General features: G+C 44.0%; 4 protein-coding genes across 4 annotated transcripts; all 4 read left to right on the forward strand.

The window, feature by feature from the left end:
* Positions 1-9,743: 9,743 nt before the first annotated feature.
* LOC308175750 (histone H4) lies at positions 9,744-10,055 on the forward strand (the record flags this gene model as incomplete). Its single annotated transcript, XM_080550298.1, has 1 exon — positions 9,744-10,055. The coding sequence occupies one exon, from the start codon at positions 9,744-9,746 to the stop codon at positions 10,053-10,055; it is 312 nt and encodes a 103-aa protein (XP_080406424.1).
* A 633-nt stretch (positions 10,056-10,688) lies between these two features.
* On the forward strand, positions 10,689-11,063 carry LOC308155673 (histone H2B-like; the record flags this gene model as incomplete). The annotated part of the gene is made up of 1 exon (XM_080529047.1): positions 10,689-11,063. The coding sequence occupies one exon, from the start codon at positions 10,689-10,691 to the stop codon at positions 11,061-11,063; it is 375 nt and encodes a 124-aa protein (XP_080385173.1).
* A 2,187-nt stretch (positions 11,064-13,250) lies between these two features.
* LOC308175704 (histone H1-like) lies at positions 13,251-13,883 on the forward strand (the record flags this gene model as incomplete). Its single annotated transcript, XM_080550259.1, has 1 exon — positions 13,251-13,883. The coding sequence occupies one exon, from the start codon at positions 13,251-13,253 to the stop codon at positions 13,881-13,883; it is 633 nt and encodes a 210-aa protein (XP_080406385.1).
* A 1,134-nt stretch (positions 13,884-15,017) lies between these two features.
* On the forward strand, positions 15,018-15,875 carry LOC308155684 (polyadenylate-binding protein 1A-like; the record flags this gene model as incomplete). The annotated part of the gene is made up of 1 exon (XM_080529058.1): positions 15,018-15,875. The coding sequence occupies one exon, from the start codon at positions 15,018-15,020 to the stop codon at positions 15,873-15,875; it is 858 nt and encodes a 285-aa protein (XP_080385184.1).
* Positions 15,876-20,599: the final 4,724 nt, after the last annotated feature.

A 20,599-nucleotide genomic window follows, 5' to 3' on the forward strand; every position in this document is an offset into this window, starting at 1 on the left:
AACAAAGGGGGGAAATGCACATACTGTATACTACAATAAAACAAGCTCAATACCAACCAAGTCCAATAACGACTGTTGCAGGCATATAAGAATAAGAACATATTTTCTGTCAGCATTAATGAAGCGTACTACAGGTATTATGGAAATAAACAGCGCCTCTCTCTGCCGCTCTGCTCACCTTCGTGATGCTGTATCAGACGTAGACACACACGGCCCTGCGTCATCGCGCACTTGTCTGTGACTGGGGGGGGGGGCACTTACACCGAACTCGCAATTATTTATCTTTTTATACATGATAGCCTAAATATAACCGTTAGTTTTGTACCTGTGTGGATGACTTCCAGTAAATATAGCCTATATTTTAAAAATGTGCGCAAAATGAAGGTCTCTTCATTGTCCGAATAATTTGGTGCCCCCCCATTGGCTGGTGCCCCAGGGCGTTCACCCGATGCAACATATGGATAATCCGGGCTTGCCGAAGGTGTTCTTCTGTTAGACAAGCAACCCACGATTCTGATACTGATGTTCTTTATTTTTTGTGTGCAGACACCGTACACACAAACACCGTGAAAAACTGCAATGTGAAATAAAGTATTGATTACACAATGAAACCAAAATGAGGCTACGTCGAGTAGGCTACGCACTCAACATATTAACCACCTCTTTAGCTAGCAATACATTCCGACATCACATACACGTGAGAAATTACTTGAGAAAACGGCAAATCAAAATGCACAGTCAAACAGTAACAAACAAAACAACGACATACCGTGTGCGCCTTCTATTCAGAACCTCAGGAGTAGATAGAATAGTTATGTACAGTCTTAAACTTCAAACTTATCTTCAGACAGTGACGGAAACCCTTTCACATTTAGCTTTTAATATATGCGCATCTAGTTTTATCACGTGACCACAGTACATGAACAGTGAGGTGTCATCAACACCTCACAATTACAAAGTTTAGATAAACAAAATAAAACAATAATTTTACAACAATAACAATTTCCTTACATATAATAACATATACATTTCTATATTTTATATTTTTACATTTAAGAAAATAAGAAAATTGATTCTTTACTATGACAGTTACACTGCCTACCAAATTACAAATATTTTCTTAACCACATGTTTTACCTTATCAATAAATCCTGTAATTTTCCTATAAGATGGAAATTAACTTTCAATTAACCAACCCATTATTTCTAAATGTTTACGGCTTCCGTTTTGTTACTATTTCAATGATAGTTCAGGAACTCTCCACTAGTACCACACATTTTTGAACTGGACGCTCAAGAAAAGATGTTTGCGTCAAGCGTTCACCTTTCCCAGTGAGCAATAGACGTCTTTTCAACCTCGCTTCTACAATATAAACCAATATAAACCAGCTATATTACGGCTATATTTTCTACTTATCTTAAATGCATGAAAACCGTTATTAAACCCCTCTAAACTGTCAGAATACGTCCCAGACGTCATGTAGTATGAGATTCCATGTAGTCTAGCATAGTTATTCATGCGGAAGTGGTGGTTTAAATTGCGTCTATACGTCGCTGTCCTTTAACCCAGATAAATGCGGTCTGTGTCTAAACCTGTTTTAGTCTAGCAGCACGTTGAGTTTAAATTAATACCCTAAACGCCTGTAGATTGTCAAAATATGTACCAGACCGTCATTTAGTCTGAGATTCCATGTAGTCTAGCATAGTTATTCATGCGGAAGTGGTGGTTTAAATTGCGTCTATACGTCGCTGTCCTTTAACCCAGATAAATGCGGTCTGTGTCTAAACCTGTTTTAGTCTAGCAGCACGTTGAGTTTAAATTAATACCCTAAACGCCTGTAGATTGTCAAAAGATGTACCAGACCGTCATTTAGTCTGAGATTCCATGTAGTCTAGCATAGTTATTCATGCAGAAGAGGTGGTTTAAATTGCGTCTATACATCGCTGTCCTTTAACCCAGATAAATGCGGTCTGTGTCTAAACATATTTTCTACTTATCTCAAATGCATTAAAACCGTTATTAAACCCCTCTAAACTGTCAGAATACGTCCCAGACGAGTTGATACATCCAATTGTATCGAACCTTTCGAGTTTTGATACTTTTTTGCCAGCGCCAGCCCAGCACACATATATGTACAATTGGATGTATCAACTCGTCTGGGACGTATTCTGACAGTTTAGAGGGATTTAATAACGGTGGGAATAGTACTCGGACGTTTGACAAACTGTTCGGCACGTATCGGACACTAAAAAGAGTCGTTCAAAAAGATTAGTTCGTTCATTTTCGCCCATCACTAATCGACACAGCTAGCCCTTCTTGCCATGACTCCGGCGTTTATTCAGTAGGCTATAACAGGTTAAAACAACTAGACCAAACGGCAGCAAACACAAATCAATAACAGGTCACGTCGACCTTAAATAACAGTGTACCAGTGTACAATAACTAACAGCTAACTCTTACAGTAACATGTGGCCTGTGTTTTTTGCAGTTCAATTAAAATGAGCATTATTACAAAACATTTAAAACACAGTGGACGTGAAAATGGCGGATCATTTGCATTCCGTTCATAACAAATGATAAATTCCACACGATTTATTTGATAGCACATCAGTGATGCAGTGACGTTGAACTACAACAAAGAGGCTGAGAACTACAACGACCGTCTACCTACCCGCGGGTACTCATGGAACTACTACACTGCGCCTGCGCACAGCCAGCAAACGGTCGCGCGCAAGATTTGAATGTTGTTGGCCAGAGATTTTACCGTCATAATATGAATGCCTATTTTAATGGATTTTTAATGGAACTATGTAGAAAACTATGTCTAACCTGTCGAGGTCAGAATTGGTTTCATCATCTGAGAGCAATCTGTCCGTTTCTAGTCGAACTAGTAACAGAAGTTTGCGATTGGAAGAAAGAAGAAAGAACGAGGCTGACCCGTTCCTGTCTGCGCTGCAGTACCTCTCCCAGGGTGAGTAGCTAGTTCAGCTATACTAAAATGTATCTACTCTTTTTATCAACATTTATCAAGTCTTTCGGCTTAGCATTGGCTTGTTTGCTTTTTCTATATGTCAACATTGTGGAGTTATATAACTTCCAAGACCACTCTGTCTTCTTGTTTTTAACTAGCTAGTGTCGTATATTTCTACTTAACCACACACACATGCATAGATAGTATGATAGGGGCCATATATATGCTGAAGGGGAGTGTTGTGCAATGTTGTGCAAATAGCCCCCTGAGTGTTGTGCAATGGCTCTTGTAATCTGACCAGCCCCCTGACTTGAGGCCATAGTGACATCACAGGGGACGGCCCTCTTGACATCTAGGAGACTGATAGGACCACTGGTAGATATTTGCATAAGAGAAGGGGGAACAAAACTAGCAGGGCAGAGGAGTTCGGCCTCTTTTTTCCAGCCGACCAGCAGACCACCAGCCCAGCCACCGGGCTCCAACTGTATGTATCCGTGTATATGTTTTGTACTTTCATTAAATCGTCTTAAACTCAATAACTGTTCTTTGATTCATAACCAGTAAGATAAATACACAACATAGATGGCGAGCCAGCCAGGAGGTCTATAAAGAGGAACCTACGTTTGAAAACTTAAGCTGAAACCACGGCTCTGAAGACGGTAAAATTGAAAATAGCGCTATTTTCTGTTTAAACCGCTAGGGGCGCGTGTGCAACAGCTGTGTTTTCAAGCATTTTCTTTGTGACTAAAACAACCTTAAAGTAGAGTATCTTGTTGGAATAGATCATAGTCTTTAAGCTGGGGTTGGGGAGAGAGCCGAATTTGGTAATTCGCTTTTTTGTGTAAAAATGGTGTTAAGATATTAGTTTGGTAACTAATAGTTATTGTTTGGATGGTATTACGGAATATCGTGAGTGTGTGTGTAAAATTGTGTTTTGATAAAGTGTAATAAGTCTGTTTTGTAAGAAAGAGCATTGGTGCCGTGACCCGGATCAGAAGCAGGACAAGGCAGGAGCAGACAAGGCAGGTAAAGGTCTTCTGGTCACACATGAAAAGCAATTACAGGGCATGGTCACACTTGAGGATTTATTGACCATGCTTTAGGTCAATGTGGGGTCTGTTGGAGAAACAACATCAGAGTGGGTACACCAGTGGTGTCTGGGCATATCCCTACCCCAATAGGGCCACGGGTGGTGGACAGGGGGGTGGATGTACAGAGTAGGCAGGATGTTGTGCCAACAGGTGCCGAGGTCCCCAGAGAACCTGAGAAGGAGGAGCTACGACGAGATGCTGTGGTGTTGCCTGAGCCAGTGGCAATGCCAGCGTTACAGCCATTGATATTACCGGCAATGCCTGAAGCCGAGGGGACAGTGGAAAGCTGTCCAGATGCCAATAAACCAGAAACCAACGAAGCAGAGAGTGTTGACAGTCTGGAGGTCCAGCCTGGGGGTGTCCAAAGCCTGGACACCTGTGCTACTGGGGATGCTGGCGAGTGCCTGCATCATGCTTCAGATGATGCTGAGGGCAACTCCCCAGACCTTGATCAGCGTGGGAGGGGACCAGGCGGCTGCCTGAACCTCAATGACACTGACGGACGACGACCAGTTAGGAAAAGATTAAAGACTATGAATAGGGTAGTGAAGCAGCAGATCAAAGGGAACGACGGGAATGGACAGCAGATGATAGCATGGCTGGAAACGGTCTTAGGGGCATGGGAAACTTATTTTGCTAAGATAGGAGCACCTATTATAGCAGACATGATTTTTGACTTTCTTAGGAGACAGGGCCTCATTGACTGTTTTTGGAAAATCAGTCACTCAGTCCACGTTGATGAACTTTTCAGAAGACTAGTCCTCACCTGAGGTGAAGATCTATGCATTAATGCATTCCCTTTGTCCTATGCTTACTGTTGGGGAATTATGTGTTATGATAACTGAATGTCATTATTTGTGTATTGTTTGTTTGTTTCTATATCGTATGTGATTGAGGTCAGTTGAGAAGTGATGTGGTGGTTATACAAAGATAGGAAAGAAGTTCTGTTCCTAGCGCAACGAAGAATAAGCTCCTGACTAGGAAAGGTGTACTGTGTTTAGATTAATTTGTATTGTTATTTTTAGGATTTTGTTTCTTGTGTTGTGTGTTGGTGTAGTTTTTCTGTCTTGTTGTTTATTTTTTAAAAAAAATTCTTTGGTGTCTTAGTTGCGGTTTGTGGGGTTTTGTGTTTTTGTTTTTGTTTTGTGGTCGTTTACTTTCGGAACACCCTCTGGGTGGTCCGAGGGGGGATGTGTCGTATATTTCTACTTAACCACACACACATGCATAGATAGTATGATAGGGGCCATATATATGCTGAAGGGGAGTGTTGTGCAATGTTGTGCAAATAGCCCCCTGAGTGTTGTGCAATGGCTCTTGTAATCTGACCAGCCCCCTGACTTGAGGCCATAGTGACATCACAGGGGACGGCCCTCTTGACATCTAGGAGACTGATAGGACCACTGGTAGATATTTGCATAAGAGAAGGGGGAACAAAACTAGCAGGGCAGAGGAGTTCGGCCTCTTTTTTCCAGCCGACCAGCAGACCACCAGCCCAGCCACCGGGCTCCAACTGTATGTATCCGTGTATATGTTTTGTACTTTCATTAAATCGTCTTAAACTCAATAACTGTTCTTTGATTCATAACCAGTAAGATAAATACACAACACTAGCTATTTTTGGCTAAATATACCTACCGGCATCATCACTAAAGTAGGTGGATGCGTCCAAAACAAAAGCCTTATATTTGACATGAAGACCTCTATACCCGTATAGTAAGTTAATAACCTCTATACCGGTATAGTACTATAACTAGTAACAACATTGTCAATGAGGTAATTACATGGCTATATGGAGTTTTATCCATTTGTGTTAAGTGGTTTGTACTCTGTGAAGCGCTGTGCAGACCAGCTGTCTTCAGTGCTCACAGACATCTGATCTTCAACACACATCAAACCTGGTTAAATGCATTAGAATTGTCCACTTATGAATTCGATTCCAATTTAGAACTTTGATCTCTGTACTGTAGGCCGCCATGTTGTTGTTGATCAGGCCTGCACCGTCATCAGCTAACTTGACTTGATCAAAAAGGTGTGCACTAAAGGTTTGTTGTCTATAGCAACGGCTTCAACTCTACTATCCATACACGGGGGTCTAGGGTGGGTGGTAGCATACTACAGATTATTTTGTGGCGAGTGTCAAACATTTGCTCACTATAGGAACAAGAGCTACAGGGCACCAGACATTCAAGCATATTACATTTTCTTTGGCACATAGTAGGCAATCCACAATTTATCTGGCTCTTTACTCTAGCTTTTTAAAGTTTTAAATGGGATTCTTCTGTGAAAATAACTTTTCTTTTGCTTTATTTAATTACAGAAGCTGTCATGAACCTAAAAAAGGTCACAGAAAAAAAGTAAGAAGCTAGCAGAGGATGCCTCAAAATGTCAGAAACTGACAGATATGTTCTCTGCATCGACTGTGGGGGCTAGGCCTACTACAGCTGCGGCTGCCACAGCAACATCTTTACCGCTAACTAACGTTAGCACTGATGTGCCGTTAGCAATTGATCGAGGAGACAGAGGACACAGCTAGAGAGGTAAGCAATGTTGTTACTTGGTTTTACAAAAGCAAAGTTATGTTAGTCGCTTGCATTGGCCAGATTAAGGGAGCAGCAGCAGAGAATGTCTTATGACTTATGCTAACCCGTACAGGCAGCATGATTGCATTGCGCTTCACCAGGACTTGGCTGGAATTCATGCACACACAGTGATCTCTCTCGTGGTGTAACGTTAGTGCTGCTTGGCTGTGGACTCTATAGCTAACGTTAGATGGGGGTGTTCTGCATTTTGTGACTTTCTATTTTGTTGCTAGCTAGCAAGTTGAGGTATCACTGTCACTGACATAAATGCAATACCAACAATGGGTGTTAATAATACTTTTTATTTGAAAATAAAAATATATTTTTTTAAAAATCTACACTAGCCTAGTTCAGAACTAATGAATGCTTTTTATTGCATGGAGAAATAAAACTCATGCAGTCTGCAACCCAATAATGTTGTCTTGCAACCTTCCATTTGAAATGACTGGGCTTCTGGTGTAACATAATGCAATCATGCAGCCTGTGTGTACATGTAAATGAGAACTTTGCTGATTTTGACAACCAGTTAGTTTACTTCTCTGTCCATGTCTTGTTGAACCAGGTTGAGCTGCTGCTGCCCTCCCCAGAAAAGCAGAGTGTCAGGGAAAGAGAGGAAAAGGAGAGAGAAAAAGATGAAACAGAGGAAACAGAGTGCCACGTTCAGGACTTCAATTACTTTGCCTGTCCTGAGCCTTCCATGCTAGATCACTTTTTAGATTACCACCCTCAGCAGAGAACCAAAAATACAGCGGCACAAAAGTATTTCACATGTGCAGATGGCACCAGTAGGAAGTGGCTCACATATTGCGAAGAACAGCATACATTGTTTTGTTTTGTCTGTATGGCATTTGGCAATAGCACTGACCCCAGAAAATGTATTACTGGAATGACAGGATGGAGACGTGCGCAACAGAATGTGGAGGAGCATGAAAAGAGTGCTACACACCGAAAGTGTGCTGAAGCCTATTTTCTAAGAAGTAGAAAAGGAGATATCCAGAGCAAGTTTGCTGGCAGTCAGATGTCTGCTCATAGGCAGCAAGTAAGAAAGAAACGCCAGGTTTTGGAGTGTGTTGTGGATGTGGTGAAGGTGATAGGCAAGAGGGGCTTGAGCTACAGGCATGTGGAGAACGAGGCAGCATACAAGTGGGACGACAGTACCCTGGATCATGGCAACTTTTTGGAGCTCATCCTTATAATAGGAAAGTGCAATGTTAGCCTCAAAGAGCATCTTGAGGAGTGCATTAAAAAGAGCAAAGAATTGCATGCATCCAGTGGAACAAAAGGTATTTTTCCGTTTGTGTTGGTTGATCTGGAGTTCACAGGCAGCGTTTTGACTTGGTGAGTATACACTATATAGACATGCTGCAAATCAGTTTTTTGATTCCCAGAAGATTCTGATCTGAATCAGTTATGTAATCACTTATCATGTCTTCTCACTCCTTGTCTCTTTATCTCTGCCCCTCCCTCTACTCTGTTCCTCTCACTATCTTTTCGGATATGGCCATTAATTGTCCAGGTGGAGATTGAAAGGGCTGAGCCTTTCGGAACTGGGTGAGTATCCAATCTTTTCAGCTATAGCCATCTTTTACATGTGTTGCTGTACCATGTCTCACATTTCTCTTGTGTGTGTGTGTGTGTGTGTGTGTGTGTGTGTGTGTGCGAGCGCGCGCCTCACAAACATAGTTTCATCTCCCAGGAAATCCCACCTCCCCTCTCTGCAGCAAAGGTGTCAGGTAATCAAGAGGTATAATTGATTTAGGTTTTTATTTTCAAATTATCAATGTGGATCTCAATTGTGGATCTCAATTGTACCTACAAATACTTAAATACACAATTATTTCGACCCAAGTCTGATCTGCAATACATTTACATTTACATTTACAATACCAACTATTGGGAATTTGCATTTACAATAGGCCCTGTACTGAAGAACGTGGGCTCATGTTGACCTCACAAACACTGAGACAAAGCGGGTACATTCATGTAAGGTGCAGTCAGCTGTCTGTGTATCTATTAAATGTGTATCTGAAAGGTATGGCTATTTGAACTGATAACAGAGCAAGATGCACACAGACAATAAAAAGTTGGATAACAGCTTATAACGGCAGCTGTTACCTGCACAGAAGTTTAGTAAATCCTTAAATTGTCCTTGTAGGAGCCTATATCAAATAAGATATTTCAGTGTGTGCTTTCCCCCTCTTCTAATGGTCAGCTATGACAGGTTTAGGCTAGTTAAGGATGACTCCAGGCTGCAACTGGTCTGAGTGACTTTTAATTAGTACATCTCTATCTCTCTCTCATTTTGGGAGGAGAAAGAAGAGATCAGAAGAGATAGAGTGGGAGAGCCATATAAGGCGTGTGCAAATAGGCGGGAAATTAAGTGTAGGTGGGAAGTGTTTTTTTTTAGCTGTTGAGCTGAGCAATCAGTCTGACTGCCTCAAGCTCCAGCAGATTGAGGGGGAGTACAAACCACTGGTCCCTGGGGACTAGGACCATTGCACCCTTTGCCAGCAGATTCGCGATCTCCTCTCAGAGTGCCCTTGTCTTTACTGGGCAGGGCAAAAAGTCTCTCTCACCCCCCCTGAATAAATCAATAAATAATTCAGTCATTGGCTACCTATAGGAGTAAACCAATAGGAGCAGAGCTCTCCTATGGGGCAGAGCTCCACATAATAGAACAGTTGAGCCTACATTTCCTACTACAACATTGCTAAAAGATTGAAATGGTTGCAGTCATAATAGTGTCTAAATTTGACCATGTGCTGTTGTAAGGAGTCAATCTTATCAGACCATTCCAAACATCTTGATTAATGTTATGTTCATTTACTGATCGTGAGTGTGTGTGTGTGTGTGTGTGTGTGTGTGTGTGTGTGTGTGTGTGTGCGTGCGATGTCCTTTTGCTTTAAGGAGTGCCCATAATGCCAAACGTTGTCCCTAGCAGAAGCTCCTCCCTCTACAAAAATTCCCCACAAGAAAAAAGAAAAAAAGAGGCAAGCGATAGCGCGCGCTTCCTGTACAGCCTGGTCTCAATCACGTCCTCGTAGCTGAGATAAATTCACCCCACAACTTCACCGAGGTCATAATCTTACTGAACTCAACATGTCTGGCAGAGGCAAAGGAGGAAAGGGACTCGGAAAAGGAGGCGCCAAGCGTCATCGCAAGGTTCTCCGTGATAACATCCAGGGGATCACGAAGCCCGCTATTCGCCGCCTGGCTCGCCGTGGGGGTGTGAAGCGCATCTCTGGTCTGATCTACGAAGAGACCCGTGGTGTGCTGAAGGTGTTCCTTGAGAACGTTATCCGTGATGCCGTCACCTACACCGAGCATGCCAAGAGGAAGACCGTAACCGCCATGGATGTTGTATACGCTCTGAAACGCCAGGGACGTACTCTGTACGGCTTCGGCGGCTAAACTATTCGTAAACTCAACCACCCCCTACAAAAAACAACGGCTCTTTTAAGAGCCACCCATCTCCACACAAGAGAGTTGATTCCATTATTATAACACATTTTGTCAGGCCTGTACATTCAACGGGTTTAGCTGTCGTGAAAAAAAACATACGTTGCCAAATCAATGTCAACGCAAGTAAATGTGCACCCTAGAAAGAAAATGGTTATTATGGGCGCCTGTATTATGCACACAACACAGTGCAGCCCCTTTTTCTATTGCGCATGTAGTGATAATAATAATGCATGCCCTTGTCGTACCATCCCAAAAGGACAATTCCTGGTAGTAATCGCTAGGCTGGTTGGTAGTTTGGGGGACTTGGTGTTCTATGTATATCATTCTCAATCTTCCTCTTGACGTTTTCATGTTCATATCGCCATCGGAAACAAGGCAACCCGACAGCCGGGTGAAAAAGTAAGGAAGGGGTGGGGGGAGGAGCCCGCGCGTGCGCAGATAATGTATTTACACGCGAGGCAGACTAGAGCTTTGGAAGTGGATGTCAGCAGCCGCCTAATTTGCATAGCCCCACCTTTATATTACGGGTGTGCGTTTGCCGCCTCTTCATTCGTTTCTGAGAAGTAACGAGCCACTATCAACATGCCAGAACCTGCCAAGCCAGCGCCCAAGAAGGGCTCCAAGAAAGCCGTCACCAAGACCGCCACCAAAACCGGCAAGAAGCGCAGAAAGTCCAGGAAGGAGAGCTACGCCATCTACGTGTACAAGGTCCTGAAGCAGGTCCACCCCGACACCGGCATCTCCTCCAAGGCCATGGGAATCATGAATTCCTTCGTCAACGACATCTTCGAGCGCATCGCCGGCGAGTCCTCTCGCCTGGCCCACTACAACAAGCGTCGTACCATCACCTCCAGGGAGATCCAGACCGCCGTGCGTCTGCTGCTCCCCGGTGAGCTGGCCAAGCACGCCGTGTCCGAGGGCACCAAGGCCGTAACCAAATACACCAGCTCCAAGTAAACAGATTTTCGTCTGTACTGCTTACCCCAAAAGGCTCTTTTAAGAGCCACCCACCCTATCAAAAAAGAAAGCAATTCCATAGTGAGATGCCCTCGCGTGCTACAAATCAGTCGAATGTATATGCTGTACTGATTGTAACAAGTAAGTAACATTATACAGTATTTATACAGCACCTTTCCCAGACCAAGGGTCTCAAAGTGCTTTACATAACAAGGAATAAAACACAAATAAAACATAGTAATACAGGAGTGAAAGTCACAGCAGGTTAAAACAGGCAGAAAGCATACATAACATAACAAGCATGTATAAGGCATAATATATCAATTTCACAATTTTCAAAGACTCCAGTCCTTGAACGCGCAGGAGGTTTTGCGCGCCTTTTTTGTTCCTCACTTGTTTGTTGCTCACTAGTTGTCTAAAACGGTTTCCTCTATTAATATAATGGACAGGAGTGACTACACTGCATACATACGCATGGCCAATGTCTCGGGACAGGTGGATTTAAAATAAATAATAACATATAATAATAGTTTAAACGGCGTTCACATGTGGATCTACCATCACCTCCAGGGAGAATCAGACCGCCTGCTACTGCTCCACAGCAGATGAATGTGTGTATCTTAAACGGCGAAGACAAATGTAATCTTCTTGCACTTGAATAGCATTAAGGTTGATGCAGGCTCACTAGTCAGCTACCTGGACAGAACCTCAAGAACCAATGATGTGAACGAGTTCGGTCATGCATGTCTTTGAATTGTAATAATACCACTAGGTAGCGGGTTTTGTTTATGTAGTAGGGCTTTATATACAAAAATGAGTTATGAATAGATCTACAGGATTTAACGGTCCAGCCAGCCATTTATACAGAATGCAATGATGAGGATAACAACTATCATCTATGATAAAGCGATAATCAAACACCGCCATGAACGAACTGCCCAGGTGGCGGGACACACCCAAGATGCAAACATGAATCAAATAAAAACACATTGTGATATGGTAGAACATAGATTGTTATCTTTCCAACATTAGGTATCATTCTCATTCTCAGCCCACCAAATGCTCTCTGCAGGACAGTGAATGCAGACTGTAGCTCAGAAAGAGCCTGGTCAGTCGTGGGGGCAATAGCATACTGTACAACAGTGTCATAAGCATATTGTATTATTGGTGAATATTAATACGATTAATACGAGGCTCAAGGACAGCCAAGCAGCGGCAGAACCATTATATTATATTATGTTACATTACAAATGTGATGTAATTTAAACACCCCGGTCCACAAAGACCCACAAACACATGGAGAGAGAGGAGGCAGGCTGACTACTTCACCATCGATAAACAACACATACATAAGCACATTTAATTTATTGAATTTACTTATTACTATTATTATTTATTTATTTACAAACAAAGTTATGATTGCAATTTCAGCTTACCAACTAGTTTAGTAGCCGAACATATTCATCATAAGGCTGCTGATGTCCTCGACACAATTCTGGTGATAATATCGCAATTGATTCCTCAGAGTCGACATGCAGCAACCATAGTCCATAGTCTATCTATGGCTTTCACCTGTCTTGTCTAGATTTAATAGGAGGGAGAGGGACACCATCTGAAAAATCACCTATAGGGACAAGCTCTCAGCCCCATCCCCGCGACTGTGTTTCACGACCACCAAAAGAGCTCATATTTATAACACCCCGCACCACATCGGGGGACCCTCAACCTTTGTACTCCATTGCCAAACAACCTGGCTACCTGGACAACGAGTGCTGGTCGCAATCATATGCACTTTTAGCCACTTTAGGAGACAAATAACACAGGAAAAGCTGTGCGCACCGCTCCCTCCGACGGTGCAACGGTGGGGTTTTGATCGAGTCACAACAAAACTCACGAGGCCTTCGCGGCTCACATGACTTTATTCTAACCGGAGTCAAGTCTGCTCGCTGGCTCGTTTGCATTTGGACCTCAACTTGGCACCACCGGTGACTTTTAGCCCGTTATTCGCGGGGAGAAAACACAGGCGCCCGAACATTTCGGCAGCGACTGCTGAGCAGGGATGGTTGAGTCTACACGGTTCTCATGCCGCGTTTAAGGACAGCCCCCTGCTCCGGGTTGAGCTTCATTCTCACAGAGCAGCTTTGCAGACTAGTTGGTTTACCGGAACGAACGAGACTTTCTACAGACATGGCAGAAGTCGCACCAGCAGCAGCCCCCGCGCCGGCCAAGAGCCCCAAGAAGAAGGCAGCAGCCAGGCCCAAGAAAGCTGGCCCCAGCGTCGCCGAGCTCATCGTGACGGCCGTGTCCGCATCCAAGGAGAGGAGCGGCGTGTCCCTGTCCGCGCTCAAGAAGGCGCTTTCGGCCGGTGGTTACGACGTGGAGAAGAACAACTCCCGCGTCAAGGTCGCCGTCAAGAGCCTCGTCACCAAGGGCACTCTGCTCCAGCTCAAGGGCACCGGGGCCTCCGGCTCTTTCAAACTCAACAAGAAAGCCACCGAGGCGGTCAAGAAGCCGGCGAAGAAAGCCGCCGCCCCGAAACCCAAGAAGGCGGCCGCAAAGACGCCCGCCGCTGCCAAGAAGTCTCCGAAAAAGGCAAAGAAGCCCGCTGCTGCGGCCAAGAAGTCTCCCAAGAAGGCAAAGAAGCCCGCGGCAGTCACCAAGAAGGCCACCAAGAGCCCCAAGAAGGCGAAGAAGGCCACACCGGTCAAGAAGGCTCCGGCTAAGAGCCCCAAAAAGGCCGTCAAGGCAGCCAAGCCCAAGGTAGCCAAACCCAAAACGGTGAAGCCCAAGGCAAAGAAGGCAGCCCCAAAGAAGAAGTAAACATTCAAAGTGTTCTTTCCGACACAATTTGTACCACTAAAAGGCTCTTTTAAGAGCCACCCACATTTTCGTAAAAACGCATTATCATCCATGACGACAGAACAAGTCGAGTGTTTATTTTAGAAAGTATTTTACACCAGTGTAAATGGACCGACTTATATAGCGCCTTTATCCAAAGCGCTTTACAACGGCCTCTCATTCACACACCAATGGCGGCAAGCTACCATGCAAGGCGATTTGAAACTAGGGATGTACCTGAATACGAAAATGTTATTCAGAAAAGCATAAATAATGCAATACACATACAGTTTCTAGTTGCTCATTATTATTCTGAAAAAATTACAATATTGACATCAACGCAATCAGTCATTATGTTTCTTAAATCAATTCATATAATTGTGGATGGCCACAAGATAAAAATGCCCATTATGTTTGCGATATATGAGTTTGATTTCACTAACTAGTCATTTAATTCACTACACATTATTGACAGAGTCAGCGCAGAGCAGGCAGCGAGAACAAATTCCACCGGCTTTGGTCGTGTGACTAATAAACTATCTATCTATCTATCATAAGAAATGCATTGCTTCTTTAGGGTCTTTGATGAAAACAGTGCTTCTGATATATATAGTATATATGTGCAAAATACTTTTCTCCTCCGAATATCTATTCCCTCCATACTGTATGTGGTTCAGAGTGCACCAAATACATCTCCTAGCGAAGGTCTCCTGAACCCCAACATGGGAGAAAAACCCAAACTCTGTACAACATACACTGCTGGCTACAGCCCTTCAGGTAACAATGAGTAGTTAACATATTTGCATATAGAAATGCAGATATAACATCAAGGATTTATATGGTTACATAGAAACAGTTCACAGTTGAGAATGTGATGATGTAACAAACGAGGACCACCACAACTGGGGTTCTAGAACCAGTTCTAGTGTAAACAACAGTGTTATCATTTAAATGACCTGCAATTCCTCTGCATGGAGCACACATTTGATTATTATCAAGAATATCCAAAGCTAAAATATTAACACAAATATTAGGGTTAGGAGAAGTTTTCTAACATAACTAAATATGGCCTGTATGTTGTATGTTGGAGATCTCCACCAGGATACCACTGAGACAATGTTGGATGAGAAATTCAGCTCTGCAGGTGCAACTACCATCCGAGTGTGCAGGGACAAGATCACCCAACGATCCTTGGGGTATGCCTATGTCAACTTTCAACAGCACGCTGATGCAGAGCTTGCTCTGGAAACGATGAACTTTGATTACCTCCAAGGAAGACCTATGCGCATCATGTGGTTTCAGCTTGACCCTTCACTGAGGAAGAGTGGGGTAGGCAATGTTTTCCTCAAGAACTTGGAGGAATCTATTGACAGCCAGGCCCTCTACGACACGTTTTCTACATTTGGAAAGGTCCTTTCCTGTAAGGTGGTTTGTGATGAGAATGGCCAATCTAAAGGCCATGCCTATGTGCAATATGAGTGCCAGGAGGCTGCTGAGAGAGCCATTAAGAGGCTGAATGGCATGCTGTTCAATGACAAACCAGTGTTTATTGGACACTTCAAATCTAACAAAGAACGAGAGGCTGAACATGGAGCCAGGGCCAGAGAGTTCACCAATGTGTACATAAAATACCATGGCAAGGATATGGATGACCAAAAACTGAAGGAAAAGTTTGAAATATATGGACCAACCCTGAGAGTCCGGGTCATGACTGATGTCAAGGGTCAGTCCAGGGGTTTCGGTTTTGTTTGCTTCGAAAGGCATGAGGACGCCCAGAAGGCTGTCGACGACATGAATGGTCAGAACATCGACGGGAGAAAGGTCTACGTGGGCCGTGCCCAGAAGAGAAGAGAGCGCCAGACCGCGCTGAAGCACCGGTTTGAACACATGAAGCATGAGCGTATGACCAGATACCAGGTTTGTGGCCTCCAGTTCTCTGATACTAACACAGAAGTTGATACTATTTACACATAGTTATTGTTGATGTATTTGAGGTATGAAAAACATCTCACTAAACAGGTTTTTTCGCTTACCAGGGTGTCAATCTGTACGTGAAGAACCTGGATGATGGCTGGGACGATGAGCGTCTGCACCGAGCGTTCTCCTCCTTCGGAACGATCACCAGTGCGAAGGTGATGATGGAAGGTCAACGCAGCAAGGGCTTCGGCTTCGTGCGCTTCTCCTCCCCCGAGGACGCCACCAAGGCCATGACTGAGATGAACGGCCGCGTCGTGGCCAACAAGCCGTTGTATGTGGCCCTGGCCCGGAGCAGGAAGGACCGCCAAGCACACCAACAGGCGTTTATCACAGAAGAGTACAGTGTCTGCGGCATGCCCGACCTAGTCATCGACCCCTACCAGCCTGCTCCACCGTCTGGATACGTCATGGCTCCCGTTCCACAGCCCCAGACCTGTGGTGGTACTACCTACTACCTCACCAACCAGCTGGATCAACTGAGACCTCCTCCTGGCTGGGCCACCCAGAGTGTGCAACCTCAGTACTTCCAGAACATGCCCTCCTACATCATGCCTCACTACCCACAGCAGCACATGGCTCCTCCCCAGCTCCAGGTTCCCATGCAGCAGCAGCAGCCTGCTTCGCTGACTGCCTCCATGCTGGCCGCCACTCCTCCTGAGGAGCGGAAACAGCTGCTGGGTGAGCCTACTTTACGATCTTTAGATCCCCCATTAGCTATACTGTATAATAACTGTTACTGATTTGTTTGATTCTCCATCCCTCCAGGTGAGCATCTCTTCCAACTTATCAAGGAAACTCACCCCAGTCTAGCTGCCAAGGTCACAGGGATGCTGCTGGAGATGGACAACGAAGAACTTCTCTACATGCTGGAGGCTCCAGAGTTCCTGAGCTCCAAGGTGGATGCAGCGGTCGCTGCGCTGCAGGCACACTGGTCCCAGGTCCCCATGCAGCAGCAGCAGCAGCCTGCTTCGCTGACTGCCTCCATGCTGGCCGCCACTCCTCCTGAGGAGCGGAAACAGCTGCTGGGTGAGTCTACTTTACGATCTTTAGATCCCCCATTAGCTATACTGTATAATAACTGTTACTGATTTGTTTGATTCTCCATCCCTCCAGGTGAGCATCTCTTCCAACTTATCAAGGAAACTCACCCCAGTCTAGCTGCCAAGGTCACAGGGATGCTGCTGGAGATGGACAACGAAGAACTTCTCTACATGCTGGAGGCTCCAGAGTTCCTGAGCTCCAAGGTGGATGCAGCGGTCGCTGCGCTGCAGGCACACTGGTCCCAGGTCCCCATGCAGCAGCAGCAGCAGCCTGCTTCGCTGACTGCCTCCATGCTGGCCGCCACTCCTCCTAAGGAGCGGAAACAGCTGCTGGGTGAGTCTACTTTACGATCTTTAGATCCCCCATTAGCTATACTGTATAATAACTGTTACTGATTTGTTTGATTCTCCATCCCTCCAGGTGAGCATCTCTTCCAACTTATCAAGGAAACTCACCCCAGTCTAGCTGCCAAGGTCACAGGGATGCTGCTGGAGATGGACAACGAAGAACTTCTCTACATGCTGGAGGCTCCAGAGTTCCTGAGCTCCAAGGTGGATGCAGCGGTCGCTGCGCTGCAGGCACACTGGGCTAAGGAGGCTGCACAGAAGTCTGACCCCCACCCAGCTTGAGTTCAATGAGACTAAGACAAGGGATGGAAATCCAGACATTTAAAACCTACTCCTACAACATTTAAACATCTTTTAACATAGAACAGCTTTTGCTATATTTTTTAATATTACAGTATTAATAAATTATTTCATTACCAAATGAACAAAATGTACTCTGCTATGTCTGAGTGTCCTTTACTGTGTCAGTGATCAAAATATCAACAGTGTGGTCCTGTAGAGAGAGACTTGATAGCTCTGCATTTTGGATTGTACATTTTGGAAAGTCATTAAATACCGCTGACTGTGATCAATTCTCAAACTATCTTCAGAGGCCAATACATCTCTGTGCTTCTAGATCTGGGCCAAACAATAACATTTGAGATCAGCAAGATTTGTTTACCTCTATTTGATTAATCTCATTTTGGAAAACTAAGTAAGAGCTTTTATTCAAGTGCAGTGGGTTCATTTATTATACAGTATACAATCGTTCAATCATTTGTTATACACTATTTAAAAATCCATTCTGTTTGCAACATAGGACTTTGATTTCACTAACTAGTCGTTTCATTTACTACACATTATTGAAAAGGGATCGCTATTCTGTAGCCGTCATCAAACATCAAAACATCTCTGTGTTTATAGATCTGGGAACAAACAATACGATTTGAAACTAGGGATGTACCTGAATACGAAAATGTTATTCAGAAAAGCATAAATAATGCAATACACATACAGTTTCTAGTTGCTCATTATTATTCTGAAAAAATGTCAATATTGACATCAACGCAATCAGTCATTATGTTTCTTAAATCAATTCATATAATTGTGGATGGCCACAAGATAAAAATGCCCATTATGTTTGCGATATATGAGTTTGATTTCACTAACTAGTCATTTAATTCACTACACATTATTGACAGAGTCAGCGCAGAGCAGGCAGCGAGAACAAATTCCACCGGCTTTGGTCGTGTGACTAATAAACTATCTATCTATCTATCTATCATAAGAAATGCATTGCTTCTTTAGGGTCTTTGATGAAAACAGTGCTTCTGATATATATAGTATATATGTGCAAAATACTTTTCTCCTCCGAATATCTATTCCCTCCATACTGTATGTGGTTCAGAGTGCACCAAATACATCTCCTAGCGAAGGTCTCCTGAACCCCAACATGGGAGAAAAACCCAAACTCTGTACAACATACACTGCTGGCTACAGCCCTTCAGGTAACAATGAGTAGTTAACATATTTGCATATAGAAATGCAGATATAACATCAAGGATTTATATGGTTACATAGAAACAGTTCACAGTTGAGAATGTGATGATGTAACAAACGAGGACCACCACAACTGGGGTTCTAGAACCAGTTCTAGTGTAAACAACAGTGTTATCATTTAAATGACCTGCAATTCCTCTGCATGGAGCACACATTTGATTATTATCAAGAATATCCAAAGCTAAAATATTAACACAAATATTAGGGTTAGGAGAAGTTTTCTAACATAACTAAATATGGCCTGTATGTTGTATGTTGGAGATCTCCACCAGGATACCACTGAGACAATGTTGGATGAGAAATTCAGCTCTGCAGGTGCAACTACCATCCGAGTGTGCAGGGACAAGATCACCCAACGATCCTTGGGGTATGCCTATGTCAACTTTCAACAGCACGCTGATGCAGAGCTTGCTCTGGAAACGATGAACTTTGATGACCTCCAAGGAAGACCTATGCGCATCATGTGGTTTCAGCTTGACCCTTCACTGAGGAAGAGTGGGGTAGGCAATGTTTTCCTCAAGAACTTGGAGGAATCTATTGACAGCCAGGCCCTCTACGACACGTTTTCTACATTTGGAAAGGTCCTTTCCTGTAAGGTGGTTTGTGATGAGAATGGCCAATCTAAAGGCCATGCCTGTGTGCAATATGAGTGCCAGGAGGCTGCTGAGAGAGCCATTAAGAGGCTGAATGGCATGCTGTTCAATGACAACATAACATAACATCCAGGGAATCACGGGGAATCACGAAGCCCGCTATTCGCCGCCTGGCTCGCCGTGGGGGCGTCAAGCGTATCTCTGGTCTGATCTACGAAGAGACCCGTGGTGTCAGTGGCGGCTGGCCGATAGAGGGCGCTGGGGCGCCGCCCCCACCTTCACTTCCTAGTTGCGATTTGTAAAAGTTTTTTTTTTAAATAAACATTGTTTATTCACAAAATGCGGCTGATATTCGGTCGGCGCCTATCAGCATTCATTAAAAATCCTCCAATACAATAAACATTTTTATCTGTGTGTGTGTGTGTAAAACTCTGTTAAAATACATAGGGGGAGGAGTCGGGACGCCGGTCATTGCAAGTCTATGCCAGGACGAATACTTTTCGCTTACACGTGGGTGTAACAGAGTTGGGAATGTATGTTTAGTTGTGGTGAATGTAGATGAGTTTCGCCGTGCTTGAGCAGCCCTGGTTGTTGTTGGAGCCCCCCTTTGGAGTTTGGGTGTACTGCAGGTCTGCGCGTTCTTTTGTCCTTCTCTTGTTGCCGTACTTACGGTGGAACCAGAACATGGCCGCCATCTTAATGGGTATGTGCGCTATGTAAAATGCTCCTCGTGTTTTGTTGTTTGTATGGAGAATCTTGTAATGTAGGGTGAAAATGTTGGTGTAGTACTGTGCTGTTTGTTTTTACATGTATTGTGATGATGTGAAACAGAACATTTATTGTATGTTATTTTGAACGCGCAGATTTACAAGAGTTGCAGAACAGAGAAGAATTGTGTTTTATGTGTCTTCTCTGCAGGTATGTTGCTCCACATGTTGTTTGTAATTGTTATTTGTAAATGTTTGAGGGAAATTTGTGTTCTTTCTGTAAACAAATTGTCTTGATGTGAAATGTACATAGACGGTGGAACGAGAACATGGCCGCCATCTTAATGGATTTACAAGAGTTGCAGAACAGAGAAGAATTGTGTTTTATGTGTCTTCTCTGCAGGTCAAATAAAAGAATTGAATGAAAGAAGTTTGGCTGTTTGACCATCGTTACACTGGTGCCGTGACACGTCGATCTCAAGATCAGCTGAACG

The sequence above is a fragment of the Nansenia antarctica genome (assembly GCF_963989245.1).
Source record: "Nansenia antarctica genome assembly, chromosome: 1".
In the NCBI taxonomy this organism is placed as follows: Eukaryota; Metazoa; Chordata; class Actinopteri; order Argentiniformes; family Microstomatidae; genus Nansenia; species Nansenia antarctica.